The 19,203-nt window shown below is 35.0% G+C and overlaps 1 protein-coding gene across 1 annotated transcript in view; it reads right to left on the bottom strand.

Moving 5' to 3' along the window:
* LOC138325781 (neuropeptides capa receptor-like) overlaps window positions 1-18,258 on the bottom strand; it is a 109,154-nt gene extending 90,896 nt beyond the window's left edge. The window contains exon 1 of the mRNA XM_069271673.1: window positions 17,488-18,258. Coding sequence (XP_069127774.1) covers window positions 17,488-17,761 — 274 coding nt within the window. The 5' untranslated portion in view covers window positions 17,762-18,258. The remainder of the gene's footprint in view (window positions 1-17,487) is intronic.
* Between the last annotated feature and the right edge of the window lie 945 nt (window positions 18,259-19,203).

The raw sequence follows: 19,203 nt of genomic DNA, 5'->3' as shown, positions 1-19,203 counted from the left end.
ACTTATATCAGAAACATATATACATAGAGATTGGAAACTCCTTCTTTGTCTTTGTTGACAGGCAGAGGGACTTCCGGTTTATAGGCATTGTGCCTTGGCTAACTACTTTTAAGTGTATTCTTTTAAACATGACATTTTTGCATCAACATAAAGTTTAAACGTCATATCATGGTTTGATGTGATCATATTTCCCGATTGATGTAATTTAATATGATTTTTGAAAGCACGAAAATAAGCAATTTTACCTGGTTTTTCGAAAATCAGGCATTCAAAACCGGAAGTAGGTTTTGTTTTATTAATATATAAGTTAAAATATTATTTTTTTCTATCCAAAATCGTACTCAAACCACCTGAAAAATACTGAACTTTTACAACATATCAAAGTTATTCTTTTATAATCAACTATTTAAGAGTTTATGTAAAAACCCTTAAGCACATACAGAGGTACATCTGCCGATCGTAAAATTGGAGGAGTTGCCAATCTCTATGTATATATGTTTCTGCTTATATAAACAATTATGAAATATACAAAATGGTTGCCAATTATAACAGTAGACAAAAACAGAGACAACAAAATGCATCTTAAGTGAGATACTTCGAGAGCTGGTGACAGGACAGATGTAATCAATGATTTCCGTGATAATTGCATATCATATATGTGTCTTGAAAACATATTTCTATTGCAATAACCATCGTTAAAATGAAATGTATACGGTTGAAGAAGTATGATATGTCGCGTGAATGTGTTTACTGACTTTGATGTTATCGTACTTGATGACGATTATCATCAACAGAACACTTTTATTTCCAGAAAAAAAAGAGTTGTGAATCATCTATGGGTATAAAAAAGTGCAAACGCAGCATTTTTGACAACGTATTTAATATATATATATATATATATATAAACCCATCCCACGCCTAAGATATGGAAGATTTTCGAAAAAGGTGGCAAATTTAATTTGACTTAAAATGAAGGGACAACTAATCCTAAACGAACTTGTGATGTATGCGGAGGTGGAGGGATATGTCAGTGTCAGACTTTTTTTCACACAAGGAGGATCACTTTGAACCGTAATCACACACAGGAAATCCCAGGGAATCTAACAACTTACCACATACCTGATCAAGCCCGAACAGGATATCAAACCCCTGCCGTCTCGGTGAAAGTCCTGCGCGCTATTGTTTTGCCACTTAACCTACCTCCTGATTATGGTACTGTGGGATATAGCAACCATCACTACTACCATAGTAATGGTGTCCAAAATTCTGCTATTGGCTATCTAGTTAATGCTATTTTACGGAACATGTTCAAGACACCGACTGTTGGTTGGAGGTTTCTTCCGGGAACTTGCTCACATCACAAAACCACGGCTTATCTTTAGATAACCATGACTGTTAATAGAATGTATGACTTCTTTCTTATTACGCTTGAATACTAAATAATTCTTAATAGAGTCAAGTAGCTCTATCGCACAATAAATGTGCAGCCACACGCCTTTCTCCGTTATCAACAAAGTATTTTCCATCCTTACATGCACTACATTGCATGTTTACTAATCACGCAGCTAGGGTAACATCATTCAGTGGATAATAACTTATTTGTATGATAACCAGGGGATATATCTGACGTAAACATCTAATTTGACAGATATAAATAAATCCACGATAAAAACGAATGGTTTCAGAGACAGGACTTCCAAAGACCTCAAACATACATCAGAAAGGCGTTTCCAGAAAGCTGTTTAGTCTAGTTGTAGTTTTCACGATAAAGAACTTATTTACTCAATTTCTTGCGCTAATGTACGAATTTACGTTTTCTATTAAATAAGAATTAATTTCACTTTCGTAATAAGTTGTAAGTAACAAATAGATACAGCAGCAGTAATTACATGGAATTTCGATTAACTTGAGGTTTCCTTCAAAAGAGAATACTTTTGTTTTAAAACTCTGGAAATCATGCGATAAATGTCTTTTATTTTGTTCTTAATTGAAACAAGAATGAGTTTTCTGTACTTCTTCACTATCATCACCATAAACTAAATACACAGCATGCCATCTTTACGCTCAATTTTCGTACCGTGAAATGCTGCCAAGGAGCATGAAAATTTTAGTAGCAATAGAAGATTTCGTCCGTGTTCGTTAACAAATCGTATCGGGTTTTTAATACTTTTATTTTTTATTTTTAAGACTACAAAAAATGTCAATTCACGTGATTCATATACTACCATACTTTTACTTGGCGCTATGGCGCTGGATTCTATGCGCTTCTGAACAAGAAAAAAAGGATTGCATAATACTTATTTTGAGGAAATTTACATTTGTCTTGACAAAAGGAATATTACTCGATACTCTTTAGTTCCTATTTGAGTCAATATATTCAATTTAAAATAGATGTTTCATGGGTGACAAAGGAAAAGTCTGTACAAAAGACACTCAAGAACTAATAGATTTTATAATGTACTGCTCAAGCTTTTGTTTCGAAAGAGTTCAAATATGTCCAATTGGGAAGTTACAATCATCTGTGAAATGCATTACAGGGACTTTCATTAGCAGAACTGTATTCCGGTACATACAATATAAGTATACAAATGATCACATTTCGGGGTTATAAAAAACGAAGATTTAGAAATTAATGTTGCATAACAGTTCTATGAGGCTTGACGGGTATCCCCAGCGTTATCACATCTAGTTATATGTAGACGGCTATTTTAGGACTAATTAGAGGTGGGCGGGGCTAGATGTAATTTTCTTGCCATAAATAATTCCTGTGGCAGACATCTTCATGTTTACGGGGTTCTATTTTCATCGAACAGGGAATTTTGATTGTCAAATCACGTTCCAGTCTGATACGGTATAGATCTCGTTAATGAAATGTTACGTAAACCCTACAGCTTCCCTATTACCTCCCTTTATTAAGTTCATTAAGTTTTCATTTGCTACAACCCAACGCCTCTTTTGAAATTTACAAAAAGGAACACTGAGAAATTTCAAATGGGAGAGTTTGAAATGGCAGACACACTCCGATCGAAATTATCGGTGATCAATGCAATAAGCTAGCTGCAAAGACCAGACACTTGTCAATATATGTGATATACCATGACTAGTGAGATCAGATGTGGAAGTGACAGACAAAAAGGGAGACTGAGATGGTGCCATACCGTCAATCGTAGTAGGTGTTACAGAGATGGTGTGCTGAATAGAAAATCACGATGGTTACTCACTCAAGGGCAGGGAACTTTTTGTCGAATCTTCCAGATGTCTGCCTAAGGCTTATACATTGCATTTAAGTCGCAAATGTTATAACGTCGTACTATTCAGCAATGAAATGCATAACGATTTTTATCAAAGAGAGGTTAACGCAAACAATGATGTTGCATTAAAAGATATAGAATATAAAATATATAAAATAATAACAGCAGCAAAATTAGATCACGATGTTTAATGTTAGGTAAAAGGCAAGTTAATTAAGTTTCCATCGTGAAAGATAATACGTTGTCATTATGTAATTACATATAAATATTGACACATCTACAATGGTATATGTAGAACAATAATGCAAAATATTCTGAAATCCTTTTTCTGAACATAAAAATTAGAGGAGGGAAGAACAGACATTTATTTGGCAGGGTATTGGCTAATTGCATAATAGGAAGATTGTGACACTTTTGTATGAGACACGAACGTTTAAAATAGTGATGATTAAGGTATTTTATGTTTGTATATGCCCCATCTAAGTTACCTTTGAATTAAGGATAACATTTTAAGGCCCATTTTCGATCAAACCTTACCAGAATTATAAACGTATTGCGGAAATAAAATAAAGTAATAAAAACAAATGCAGGTGTTTGTCCATGTTACGACTGCTACTAATTGGAGGAAATTCAACAGCAAAGATAAACAAATTAGTCTAATTGGTTAACCTGTCGACATTTTGACGAATGTGCAACACATGCTCTCCTTATATTGATTTGAATCGGCCAAATTGGAGAATATTTCTTTCTCACATGTCGTTACATCTTTAAGATATATATTGTAAAATCGTCATTCATTCGGTTTTGGAATGAAGAACATTTCTCAAATGTTGATGCCAAAACTTATTAAAGTGGAGATAATTAAAATGTGCATCAAAATGTTATCAGAAACTGACTGTTGGCCATCAATTACACCAATTTTCGAAAATAAACTTTTGCATAATTGGAAAATACCGTATACACTGTGTCTGCTTATTCATACATGATATTCAGTAAAAACGAGAATTTAAAAGTCAGTGGCTTTAAATGTTCTTTTAATGTTTCATGTTTTGATATATCAGCCATTACCAATTCTCAATATTTCACGGGTAAAATTTTCGCAATCATTGAATTTGCTGCAAAATTACGAAAATATTATCCCCACGAAAATAGCCGGACATACAGTATGTTATCCTTTTTCGTGATCAAATGTGATAAAGGCAATGGGGAATACCATAAAAACTAGATTTGTACGTCTTGTGATAATGATGTAATGTACAAACCATCTTGATTATGATTGGGTGTGAATGCATATAGAAAGCAATTGTAAAACGCACCTTTCTATTTTAAATCCTCTCATTCATCATATTGTTGTAGGATATTTGATGGATTGGCTACATCATCACAACAGATGAGCAATCCACATGTAACGTTGGATAGCCTTCCTAGCACGCTTTGTAATATTAATAAACTTGTTTCGAAAATATCTAAAAAGAGGCTAATCCTCGAGCTTTAGGTCTTCCTTGAATCACCATGTATATCAGCATCATTAGTTTTTCTGTTTCTGGCTTCTCAAATGTCACGAAAACATAAAAAGGCGCTTGTAACGCCAAATTTCCTTCATAAAGATCTGTCTACTGTCAAAACCAGCAGTAACTTCAGTATAAACTTCACGACTGTTATTAGCCGTTCCGTGTGAGCAATGATTCAGAACTGGCTTCATGTAAAAAGTCATCGTTGTATCATGTTAAGTTCACAAAGCATAGAAAACAATGCTTAAGTCAAAACAATTGTTGACTTTGGCAGAGAAAAACCTCGTCGGAAATTTCTAAAATAAGTGTAAGCATTTACTAGGCTGTCGGAGTATGAAAACAGAGCAAGCCAAAAGCGCCACATCCAAGTATAAAGTAGAGGGGTTTGTCAAGTTCCTGTGTCACAAATTAAATACGTTAGCTGCCAAGTGGGCTGTTATGTGCTGTTATGTGGCTTGATTGAGTGTCTGTGGTCAGTTTGAGATCGATATTTACGTGGATGGTGTGGGTATTGAGGCTGGTCAAAGGTTCAGGTGTCACTCACAAATCGATGGTGCCCTTTCTGCATTGGGACTTTGTTTACCTAACAAGTTCATTACTCTGGGTTAATATGATTACCTTTGTTAACATGTATTGTTTCCTCAACATAAGTGCATGTCGCCCAAATCGTAAATGCCGATAAATGTTTTACAATACAGTGTATATGGTTAAAAGGGGCTCCGAAGTATTCATGAAAACAACTTTAGAATTTTAGAGAATATGTAATGATCTAACTTCGAGCGTTATTGTTTTAATAATTGATATAACCTGTGTGTGAAGAAAATCACAAATGATATACAGTTGATTTATTACAAGACACCTGCTATACCATTATGATGGCCTTGCCTTTTCCCCAAGAATAGTATTTGAATTATTTTAATTCTTTACATCATATTAACAGCTGTGGTTATTAATGTCGAGTCGTACATTGGAGGTGGGAGGAAGTCGGTAACAAACATAGATCCCAGTGTGTAGTACCAGAGACATACTGTTGGCACACACTGCTGTAAACCATTTAATATTCGCGTGCAACTGGCAAATTTCACGGCCAAGTCTAAATCGCGAATATATATTGCCGCCAAAACCTCAAAGTAGATACAGTAGAAGCTTATGACTCTATATCTCAAAGTTAAATCTCCGCGAAAAAGTAATAATAACGCGAAATTAATTTGTCGCGGAAATTAGTGGATTTACAGTAATTACTCCCCTTTCCCCGAAAAAAAACTACACAAATAAAAAAGAAAATACAAATAAATGTAAACCATTCAATACCGACATAACAAAACATAACCCCTTCATTAAGAGCAGCCACGCAAAGGTACTCAAGAATATACGAAAACACAAAGTCTACTTTATAATGTAATCTAACATTACGAAATACATAAAAACATAACGATTGTGTAAGAAAATGCCTATTTATTTGAAAAAATAGCAATATATTGCCAAACATCAAACCAGATGTACACCAAAGAATCCCACAGAATCATTGCTTTTCTTATTCAGAGGGGCACAAGAAAATGGCACAAGACGCCACGCTTCTACATGAAAACTTACGATGAAATGCGTGTATGGAATATCCCATTGCCAAGTTTCAAATTATTTGCTGTTTTGTGATTGTTTGATACATACGTATGTAGATTTGTTTCATTAATCAAGTCTTTCTGCACACCCCTTTTAACTAAATGCATTTGCTTATTCTTTTCCCGACTCAGGAAACAGTTGTTAATATATTATTAATTTCGGATATTCTTTCTTCCTCTTTTAACAGTTTCCTATTGCAGGCCACTTAGTTTCTCTTTTCACTTTTAAAACGAAGAACATTATGTTTATGGGTTGATGAGATGTAACGTGTGGCACATTACGTCTAGATGAAGTTATAATTGCTGAAGGAGTACACCTTGTTTTAGAAGTCATACATAAACAAAAACTGACAGGTTTCCGCCAACAAACTTAGGGAGCCGAATGTTCAATAGCGTTCAGGACTGGTAGATTACCGGTTTACCGCCAACAACTGAACATCTGAATGATCACTGAGCTTCACAGCAGGTAGGTTACCGCCAACAAGCCATGGGAGACTGATTTCTAACTAGCCACTACGGTTTGAACCTAGTACATTACCCCTGTGGCAGGGTTGGATTAGGTCGATCGTTGGTGACCAGGTTGATAAATCGGTAGAACATCCGGCCAGTGTTCGGAGGTCCTGGGTTAGAATCCCGGTCTGGCCGCTACATCTTCTCCTCTCCTGTAACATATTTGGTTCCCAGTGCGAGAACCTGGATATATCTAAGGTCAACCCTCCTACACTATTAACAAATCACGTGAAATCGTGTTCTTGAGTATAAGGTACATTAGTTATTAGGTTAGGTCTATCAAATCAGCGATTCAAAAGTTTAAACTTGTCATGTCAAGCCGCATTAAGCTTAATTAAGATTATCCTTTAGAGACTTCATTAGATTCAAAACTGACAAATGGACAACTCAGAAAAGATGAATGATCTAAATATTTAATGGGGTTACAAAGTGGCAGGATGTCACCCACTACCTAGAAAACTAGCTTGATATGTTTATATTAGTTCGCATAAGCACAATTCGGCATCAGATTTATGATAAAATTATAAAGCTCAATGATTATTAAAAACTCTTCGATGAAATATACAAGGATATTATCCTTCTACCAATATATTTTGTTTTTAGGGATGGGCCACGGTTGTTTGAATAAGAAAGAAGTACCGTTCAGAGTTAGTGCATCTTGACCGCGAAACTTGTAGACAATGAGAATGATACGAGTTAAAGTAACCTGTGGTGCTGAAAAATGCGGATACGTCAGGTCGTAAAAGGCATTTATCTCTTTCAACTCTCTTACAGATATCGACCGATCAAGAGAATCGACTTTTTTCTCTACATAAGTTTTTCAGCCTTCAACCTGTTATACTGTAAGTTTTGTAAGGCGTTATATGTATATAAATGTTGTGCGGAGCAGCTCCAATATTTTACCTGAAACCACTTCACCAATTAACTGCGTTTGTGTGTGTGCTTCTCATCTTGCCGGCTTCTGTGTGGAGAAAGTGTATTTGTATTTCATGGAAGCTAGCTACAAGATGTTGGTAATTATGACGAAACTGGATCCTTTGTATGTTTGATTAGATAAGAAAATCTGTCAAGACCTTATTACATATTTATACCGTTGATAGATCGACCGTTTTGAAGATGTCTATTCGCAGTGCTTTTTTCAGTCATATTTAAAAACGAAACCAGTTGTTTCTATTCACCAAAGCTTACCATTATTACTGAGAGATCAATCCAAATTTGATTAGGATATATCTGTAACAATGGAAGCAAAAATAATTTTAATAATAACAAGAAATGATTACTCCGTTGATAAGATGCATAACTTGTTTTCTGAATTACATTTTTCAAATTTTGTTTGCATACTCCGGCAGACTAGTAAATTTTGTTGAGCGTTATTACGTGAGAGAAGATGGTAGAAGAAAATATATATAGACTATTTTCGTGGCCATGTGGTTTTGCAATGCACATTTATGTACCACCACCTTGTCTCTTAGAACGGATTTCTGCAATCTTTCTTTCACCCGTTAAGCCCGCCAACCTTGCATATCACCACCGAGTCTCTTAGAACGGATTTCTGCACTCTTTAATTCACCCGTTAAGCCCACCAACCTTGCATACCACCACCTTGTCTCTTAGAACGGATTTCTGCACTCTTTAATTCACCCGTTAAACCCGCCGAACCTCGCATACCACCACCTTGTCTCTTAGAACGGATTTCTGCACTCTTTCATTCACCCGTTAAGCCCACCAACCTCGCATACCACCACCTTGTCTCTTAGAACGGATTTCTGCACTCTTTCATTCACCCGTTAAGCCCGCCAACCTTGCATACAATAAATTGTCTCTTAGAACGATTTTATTCGCACTCTTTCATTCACCCGTGAAAAACCGCGACATAAATCGCATACCGCTACCTTGTCCATGAGAACGGATTTCTTCACTCTTTCATGTGGATATGAAAGATAGGGATATTCTACTAGAGGATCACAAAATGTTATTAAACCCGAGATTTGAAGACGGTTTTACAACATTTTGTGATTTCGAGGGTAGAAAATCCCTATTCTTCATATTCATGTATGAAAGAGTATTTTTCTCATACCTCGATGTTTTATTGCAATTTTACTATTATGATTTTCCGCCATTTGGAAATAAATTCGAAAAAAATCGCGACTGCAATCAATTCTCCATGATGAAAATAACGTGATGTTTTCAAAGTAAATCCTGTTTTTGTATCCTTTAAAGTAAACTCACCCTGGATACTGATTTTTTTTAATTGTACCGAGAAAATAGTAATTTTCTGGATGCTATGACGTCACATGCTTTATTGCATGGGAAGTCATGCAATACAACCTCAGGCGACATAAGTGTATTGCCCAAGACCAGCCAGGATTACTTGTGTAGGTATGAGAGAAACGTACTACCCGAGCCTATATGACTATATAACGTACATACATAGAACATAGGAGTTATATGGAATTGTCAGATATATCAATTTTCATCTCATTAAAACATAATATAGCGTTCATTAAAAACATCTGTCAAATGCTATCAAATATACATTATATCATCTGTGTAAGACGAACACAAATAATATATTCTTAATATTTTAATTATTACACAAACATAACTATATATTCATAATGTTCAGAGATATTTACGTATCTACGAAATATCTCTGTCATTGTTTATAAGCAAAGCATTATAAAACACGTATTATTTGCGATACTAATTCCTTTTAATTTTCTTAACAGCATCAGTAATGCTTGTTTATGGAAATTAAAACATCGAATAAAAACATTGCAACTGAATGATTAAAAATATGTCTGTTAACACATTTGGCTAAATAATATAACATATGTTTAAACATACAATGAAGTTCTATTTTTAGCATCCAATGAACTCCGTAATACTTCCAATTATCGAAAACCGATAGTTGGCAAACTTTTAGCCAAAATCTGTTTCTTATAAACAGCTATACTTAAAGTGTTTAATTACTTAAAATTTCTAAAGTGTGTTAAGTTTATCGTTCCCCTTTTTCTTGCAAAATTGAAGGATGAAAGATTTACGAATGCATGACTTTTACCATTCATCAAAGCAATTAGAGCTGCTTCACAAATCGCCTAATTAAAGACTTATGTCTGGCAGGAATGCATACTTCTATAAACTTCGTCATGAGTTCGTGTCAAAGTCGTTCATGGCTTCATCTCATTATTAGTTAATGTTATATCCGCCATTTTCTATGTCTTGATTGCCTCCTCCCCCGCTCAGACGTTGCTGAAGCTGCAAATCAAATTCGACAGGAGTTGCATGCAAGCTGAGATTGTTTTTATTCTGGCACCACATCGGTTAATCGCGGCTAACCGACACTTTAATGTTCCTAAAACCCACCATTCTAACACTAAATCAAGCGAGTCTTAGCTTCTGGAACAGATTCTTGAAAATAAAGTTTTAAAGTGAAGTCATAGTATATATGACGTGTGCGGTAATTGACATTTGACTGTCAAGTTTTAAGACAATAAGTGTTGCTGCCGTGAGCATCACGGCAGAGGAGTCTATAAAATGGAGAAGTGCTCAGTATATAATATGACAGCAAGGCAGGCGAGCATTACCCAAGAAAATGGCAGTCTCACAGATTGATGTAATCTTTGATCTTGTCTAACAGATTTGATGTTATACCAGAAGTCACATAAAGGGTACGATAGGCTTAGAATATGCTGATAATATTATGTAATTACATATAGTACTTAATTTAAGTAAGTCCATTAAATAAGTCCATAACCGTTTAATAAATAAATGAACTCTGTCAACTTCTTGGATTAATATCTTTCCTTACTTTAATTTCATTTTAAATGCGATTATGACATTCCTTCTCCATAATCAATATTGTTTATTACTAAAATCTCAATAAACCACATACGTCAGATACATGGTCAAAGAAATAACAAGAATAGTGTTAAAATAAATATCTGGGATCAACCTTTGCAATGAACTATATTAAAAACAATATATTGAAATCAAAATAATGTTCGTGGACCTTTAGAAATAAAACAAGTCAATTGAAACAGCATTGCGAAATTTAATGAGAATATCCTTACCAGTAAGGTACATTTGTATGCTCAATATGTGCCATAATATAAGTTGAAGACTAATGCCATGCAGCAGGCTCAAACGTGACACCAGCTAACATTGTAAATGGTGTTGAAAATTTAGGTCGGGCTATCTGGGTAGAACATTTGAATATATCGGTCGGACTTTCTGGGTAGAACAGTTGAACATATCGATCGGACTATCTGGGTAGAACAGTTGAATCGGACTATCTGGGTAGAACAGTTGAATATTTCGGTCGGACTATCTGGGTAGAACAGTTGAATATTTCGGTCGGACTATCTGGGTAGAACAGTTGAATATATCGATCGGGCTATCTGGGTAGAACAGTTGACTATTTCGGTCGGACTATCTTGGTAGAACAGTTGAATATTTCGGTCGGAATATCTGGGTAGAACAGTTGAATATTTCGGTCAGAATATCTGAACAGTTGAATGTTTTGGTCGGATTATCTGGGTAGAACCGTTGAGTATTTTGGTCGGACTATCTGGATAGAACATACCAATGTAGTGTTTGAGGTAATGGTTAAGCATTTTGTGGTAAATGTACATTTGTATTTCGGTTGGAGGCATATTTTAGGATATTCACTCCTGTAGGTGGATACATGTTTATATGAGAACACATTTAGAATGTGATCTTGTCTGTAGGGAAGCCCTGTATATCTACCTAAGTACCGATGCATGCTCGGGATAACGCGATATGGTATCTACTGTAATGGTTATTTGGCAGAACCGATACTGTAAATTCAGCTAAAAATGCCTATGTTTATAACCTCTTAGATTTATGTCTTTCAAATAGGTAGTCTCATAATGTTGTTAAGATACTTTTTCAGATAAATCATCTCTATCAGATATAACAATAAAAATAAATTTCTCCGTTACATCTTTGATCTGTAATAATTACATTTCATTTAGCCGGGCGCTCATAAGGTTCGTCGTTCTTGCTTTTCTAACACAGAAAACACAGAAATAGGAAATTTATAACAGGAATTTCCAATAAGTGTTTTTGTTCACATAACTTCGACATTTTGAGATGCCATTTTGAAACAGGAAGTCACGTCATTATCAATGACATGACGTCACCATGGTTATTTAAAGATACATCCTAACATGGGAGACAAAATCGTCTTTCAGTGGAATAACGTTCATAAGTCTTTAGCCAGATATGTTGTTGGACAGTTTGAGTTTTTTTAACAAGTCAGCCTGATTGGTTGCTTGAGATCAATGTCACCTATACTATGATCAATCCAATGAACACTTAACCAATAATTGTATTCACTTTGCAAAAGAGCTTGTTTAAACTCTTGTAATTTTGATATTGAACTTTAAATATTAAGTAATTCTTAATTGTGCAACTTTCATTGTATATTACTCGTAAACTGGTTTCTTTGCGAAAGAATTCAAGCCATGATGCATCATCGATATAATGTTTATGTTTATCAAGCTTTTCGGTTTACGAGAATAGCATAAATTTTTTTTTTACTGAACCTCTTTTTACTGAAAATTTGTTTCTGTCTGAGAAGCTACTTCCACATTCTTTTTGCGAAAAAACATAACACACTACGTCTTCCAGTATGAGAAATGAATACAAGGAACTTATAATTACGTACAGAGAGTTACTTATCCATTAAGCTACGGGTCATAGTACTTGCTGTGTTTACCCATCACCTCCTCTACTGAAGGTATAATTCCTAGATGTTCAAAACGCTGTCTTTCCTTATATATAAAAACAGGCAATATCAAACTGTGAATGAATAGAGGCTATGCCTATGTCACGGTAGTTCGTTTTACCTGGTGTGTTCGATGGGCTTTAAGACTGTTTATATAACTACGACAATGTCATGGGGTTCCAGATCTACATGAAGGAATTGTAGGGCTAAAGTTGAATTCTCTAATTTCGTTAGAAGACAATTTCGTGATTTTCTATAAATAGTTTAGAGTGTGAAAGTAATCTTTCTTATCATTCTTTGCATTTATTCCCGGGATTGAAATTGACTTTACAGCGAATATTGTGAATTTTAATAACCCACGAAAAAAGTAACTATACTTTACCTTAGTAAACTAAGGCACAACGCCCCAATATAGGACAGCATACAAGGGGATAGTACAGCTTAAAAGGTACAGGATGATAGTGAGAGAGTTTACAGGAGCGTAACGCTCTACTTATCGCGTGGCATCACGTAAAAGGGGTATCGTCAGCTTACAAGATAACACTATTTTACAAATGGATCCATGCTTGTCATTTACCCAAATTGACTCCCGATAAAGTTCATTAAAATTTATTCTCATAATTTCCATATACCAGGCACCGATATCACTTTGTCCTCCTTTTTATGGAAAACGGGCGATAATCGCATATACCGGAAATTGTAGAATCTTTCAGGAGATAATTTTAAAAGCAATACTATCTTTTGGCTATACTGCGAGAATGTTGTTATTCATTTTAATAAGAACTATGTCACGACTATCGATTTCACAATGTTCATTTTCGGGCATATGTTTCTAAACATATAAGCGACAATCAAACATCTATACAAATACATACGCTAGAATAATAATTGTGTCTTATGATGCCTGGGAAATCATTCAAATTTAGTTAATATAAACTATAAGGTACATTAAAACTATTACACAAGTATCTCCAACCATTCTGCTCAGGCGTAACCCTCGCGCTGCCGCTAGATCACGCCTAATTTGTTTCAATAATACGGGTTACATTATGGCTATTTATCGCGCCAATATGTACGCTGCCTTGACTTCACCGCGCGAGCTCGCGTGGAATGGATCTGTTTCCATTAATTCGATTGGCTCTGTCACCATTGCCATCCATCTTCAGAAATCCCACAATTCATATTATATTCGCTAGCAATTCTTTGCTTGATTATTGGTTAGGATTCGAAGAAATTTAATCTGCGTCGAAAAAGCGACTTGATAAAATGAATTGGAATCAGATGGTCTTGACAGAATTTCTCTTTTATCTAAGAAGTCCATTTTTTGAAAACAATGTAACTTAACAAGGACGCGCAATATACCCAGGTTATAGCATACCTAAATTTTAAAGACGTTTATTGTTAAATAATGCAATTTTGTCTAAAACATCGAGGCAGCAATATACATGACAGGCCTTTGAACTACAATGATGACTAGAACTAGAGGTATTGCTTTCATTCTTATCATAAGTATTGCTACTAAAGATCGTTTAAGTTATGAGAAAAATGTTGCAGTCACAATACATTCGACTGTAGACGGTTGCACATGGTTTATGCTTACGCGATGTTGGTCTCCCGTGAATAATTGAAGTTGCAAAAATATGAAGACTAATATTTAGCAGTGTCTACGGGGCTATCTTACAAATAGTTGAACCAGTACACGTTAGAGTGAAATAAAGTCAATCCATTGCCTCTTTTTATTCTTTGATGTTTCCGATAACGATCCGCTCATAAACACGTCATATATACGCTATGGATGAGGCTTGCGTATACAAATGCTTCTTATGAAAATATCAGCGCTCTGTTTTAGCATTAGGCCTGGAAGAAAAAATGGCGTTTTTCAGGGGCAATACTAAATCGCCTCAGCAGGAAGTCGACATATCTGTGATAATGTTGGATGTAAATTAACAAGAAGCATGTAACGTATCACACGCAATCGCCTCAGATCATGATAAATACAGATACAGGTAGTACTTCTCTTTACGCTCCAATGAATAAACTAAATATAATTATCATCAAGATGGATTTTATCAAAATCACCCGAGGAATGCTGATGGTTGAAGACATTCAATATGACGGCATGGATGCTGTGTTTTTCTAATTATATATCTAACTACTTCCTATCTTATGTTAAGAATAAATCTAAGACAGCATACATTTTTGTAAGTATAAATATATGTTAAGAGTTAACGTTCTTAATGCAAAAATAATACGACGACACCCTCCACCCCCCCCCCCCCCCCCCCCAAAAAAACAACACCCAAAAACGTCTGACGTTATGCGTTAGAAGAATGTTTGCTATGTTGTAGCGCTCAGCAAACGGGGAGTGGGACGACTGGTTCGCCCGTTGTCAGTATAATGTGACCGGGTGGGGTGTGTTGCTTGGTGTCTTCGGCGGCATGCTTCAGTAATATAGCACTATAAAAAGGGCAATAGTTCCACTATACAAGAAGACATAACATGAATTTACCGCAGTCTACCAAAACACGCACCTCGCACAACATACACGCAACACACCGCATACATGAGAGGCCATCCTTACATGACCATAGCTGTTAATAGGACGTTAATTAATCAAACAAAGAAACAAACAAAAGCTATGTTGTAATCTGTTTTATCTTCCGTTTGTTTTATTTCTTCATTTATTTTCGTATCTTTTGTTTTTGTTCAAAATTAAACGTCATATTTTGGTCTTCTTTTTCAATGTTATAATTAATAACATAATTGATAGGTTATCCGACTTTCTTTATATTTAATTCGCCGTTAGCTTTCAAATAAGTTTGTTACAAAAATTATTTCAGAGCTGAAAAAAACCATGGTTAATATTCCAATATTTAAAAGCAGTCATCTTACCGTAGATACCATACATTCTATTACTATAAATATGGAAGAAATTTTTAAAAGAACGTTTTCTATTGTCACTTTATTTGAAGTAATGACACCCCAGACGTATCATTAATATGCATCTAGCGTCTCGTACATTGCTTTTTAACCCATTTTCTAGCATTCGCGCTGGTTTTGACACCCAATACAAACCAAAAATCGGTTCCTTTCATCGCCAAGGAGCCATGCCGTGAACTTTTTTATATTGTTAAAACCAGGAACGCATTGACTTTAGTCTCGATTAGCTTTCACAGAAAACTTTTGTTGAATACCATTTCCCACTTGCATAGAAATTTCAAGGATGTTTCAAGCAATGCATTGCCTATGGGATTTGGAAACCCGACGATATCTCAATCCTCAAGTAGGTACGTATAAGCGGGCCTTGGTAGCTGCACACTGAGTAGGCACACTCTATCATTATAATGGTGACGATATTGCTTTTAGATTCACCATAATGTACACTTTCACAGCATGGAAACTTTCGTTATTATCTGTGCATTATCGTGATTGCATGTGATTGAAAGTTAAATGTCTACCACAAAATGTACCATCAGAAAATAAAAAAAGTTAGTTTGCATCTGTTCATTTAAACTGCACTTTTATTAAATCATGTCCGTGGATTTAAATAAGGCATGAGAGTGTCGTTAGACTATGCTATCATTCTAATGTCTATAACATAACTCCCTCTATTGCCCATTTAAGAACGTTTTATTTTAGTAGCATATAGTATATTTCATCAAAAAACCAACCCAAAGTGACTTCATTCCATCGCACACGTGCTAGCAAACATCTTTCAGGAACATATGTCTCAATGGTTAGTGCCAAGTGAAACGCGCTCATTTCCTACACAACCATTAGTACAGAACCTGTTAGTACCAGAAGGGCGCTCAGATATAGATATAAGTTTTTTGTGATACATTCCACATATATTTTCAGAATAACCATCTAATTACTAAAAATGAAAAACATTTTGTCATCGTGACGATTTCGACAAACAAAATATCATGACGATAAAACTAAACACGTTGTCTGTGTAATGAAATTTATAAATAGGCATACTGTAAACGCTGAAAAGACATTTTCCACTGTATCAAACGTATTGGAAAAGTAAGTAACAAATACTGTACTCTTCAATCGTTAAACTAAAGCAATTTGAAATGTGTTACTAACTTCAAAAAATGATATGAAAATATCAATGTATTGACACACCCGATAACACAAGGTGGGATAAACCATTAACTGTCCAACACGTTATAACCAAATCTCGTTATCGACGATAGAACTACTGTCGTTTTTGATATTCATTGGTATTTCATAATGAATGATTTTGTTGCATATGAAATTCTTTTCGCAGGATATGCACATTTACGAATGTGCGTTAAATTACTCTTTATGCATTTTTCAGAATGCGATTGAATTACAATTTAACCTTATCATTGATTCAATTACATTATAAATATTTATTAACAATATGTGTTCAAGGATATTGCTTTTTGGGTGATAACAGTACAGTTTTGATGGAATTAGTAAAGTAACGTTATAATCTTTAGTTATATGAGTGTTATCGAAAAACAATTGAAAGAAAATCAATTATTGATAACATTTGTTTACACTGAGGGGGTGCATTGTGTTGACAAAGCGAAAGACACGGGAAAAAAAATATCATTCAGTCTCTTTAAACAGAATCAGAAACATATGGTTTGTTTATTTTCCTTTCTTATCTGTTGTTGCAATTATTAAATGCTTTAAGCATTATCGAATTCACGAGAATATCTAAGTTCACCATGTATATGTATATGAAATTATTCACTCAAGTCATATTAAGGTATCCTCTTATTTTAGTTTCTCATGACACTTAAGCCTACGTTTTTGCATACATACTTCTACAACTTCTAACAACTTCTACAAAAGACGGTACTTACCCAGTATCAGGGTGATTAGGTCAGACAAAGCCAAGCTGAAGAGATAGTAGTTAGTCGCCGTATGCATGGTCCGGTTACGTGCAATTACAATGCATGTGCAAATATTTCCAACCGTGCCGGCGATAAAGATCCCTCCGTACACAATGAAAAGGATGACAAGGGACGATATGGGGACATGTCTATCCCCTAATCTCTCAGCCAGGTAGGCTTTCTCGTCATACGTATAGGAGACATTCGTCCCGTTCCCCATCACAACCGAACTGTTGACACTCATTGTTTCCAGTTTAGTTAAAGGAAAAGTTATATTACTTTCAAGAATTTTTCGTTAATGAAAAAGCGGAGTAAATATTATCATTGTTTAAGAAAACGTTGGAATATTTCTAAGTACACATCAATTTCTGATGATAATAGCGACAAAATTATTCAGTATTGCCGATTGTTCTAGTATTCTCCTGTAAAACTGACTTTGATAGTATATGTCTGTACTAAGTACCCTGACGCAAAGTAACTTTTCTCATATACATCATCAAAACACATATTCCTTTTTATCACAAAAATACAACCAGTAATTGACATCAACGAATGACTTCAATAAATTCCCATCATGACTGTACTATATCTGAACAACACTTATGTGTATAAATAGTGACGCGAGATTTCGCGTCTTCGTAGGAACTTCACGTGCGCTCTTCTCATAGCAACGTAAATGTAGAGCTATGTAGGAAATCCAATATCCAGTGTGTATTGGTTATATACAGGCGATATGAGAATCCGAGGCGGGATATACTGTATATATACTCAGGGATGGCGACCACGTCACATGCTATCAACTCTTTCGTTTTAACAGTTTTATTAATTTGGTTTGATAAGATGCTAACAAGTTTCCATTGGCTGATTGGCGTTGTGTACCTAACACGGCCTAGTAGTTCGCCAAGGGATAACGTTAACAATTTACTACGATTGTATGGAAGGGATAGGAGATACGGCCACCTCATTCATGTTTTGTTACGGTTGAGTGAATTCAAGAAAACTCCGAATATGCCCTGTTAATTCATATGTTTAGTTCCGCTTGAATTAGTTAGTGAAAACTAGGAAAGCTGTGAAAGGTATGCCTGGGTCATTCATGACTCTTTTCGCTAGAATGAAATCAAGAATACTATGGGAGTTGGTGAAGTTACGCATGGCTGGATTAATATGATTACCTACACTCTCATATATATAGCAGAATGCGAAGTATATAACAGAAGAATCTGTTTCTAAAACACAGATAACAAATATCATAGCATTAAGACTAGAAGTCCTGACTGATTCTGATAGACACTACATCATTAATAATAATGAATACAAAAAAAATCAAAGGGTTAAAGGGTTGTAAAGCCTTGAGTTCTGGAAGCATGAGCGTTCTCTCCTTCATAAACAACTTTTGCCGAAATCTATGTAAAATATAGGGTTTGTCGGAATCACAAATCTCAAAATGGTGGTGAAAGTGGAACCGAAAAGCACTTTAACAAGAATATGAATTGAAAAAGCTGACCTTCTCTCCCAGTTAAGATAATAAGTTCTTGAAATTACCGTCCGCTTGTTTTATTATTTACTGCTTATCATAACTTTATATGACTTGAATATAGCAAAGAATCAAATTTATGATTAACATTTATTGAACGCATCACTACTGCAATTTTAAAATTAAAATATACTATTGAAAACGTTTGGAAT

Source organism: Argopecten irradians, chromosome 1, assembly GCF_041381155.1.
Source record: "Argopecten irradians isolate NY chromosome 1, Ai_NY, whole genome shotgun sequence".
Taxonomy (NCBI): domain Eukaryota; kingdom Metazoa; phylum Mollusca; class Bivalvia; order Pectinida; family Pectinidae; genus Argopecten; species Argopecten irradians.
The sequence above is the reverse complement of the archived record's forward strand: the minus strand, read 5'-3'. Positions and strand labels throughout refer to the sequence as shown.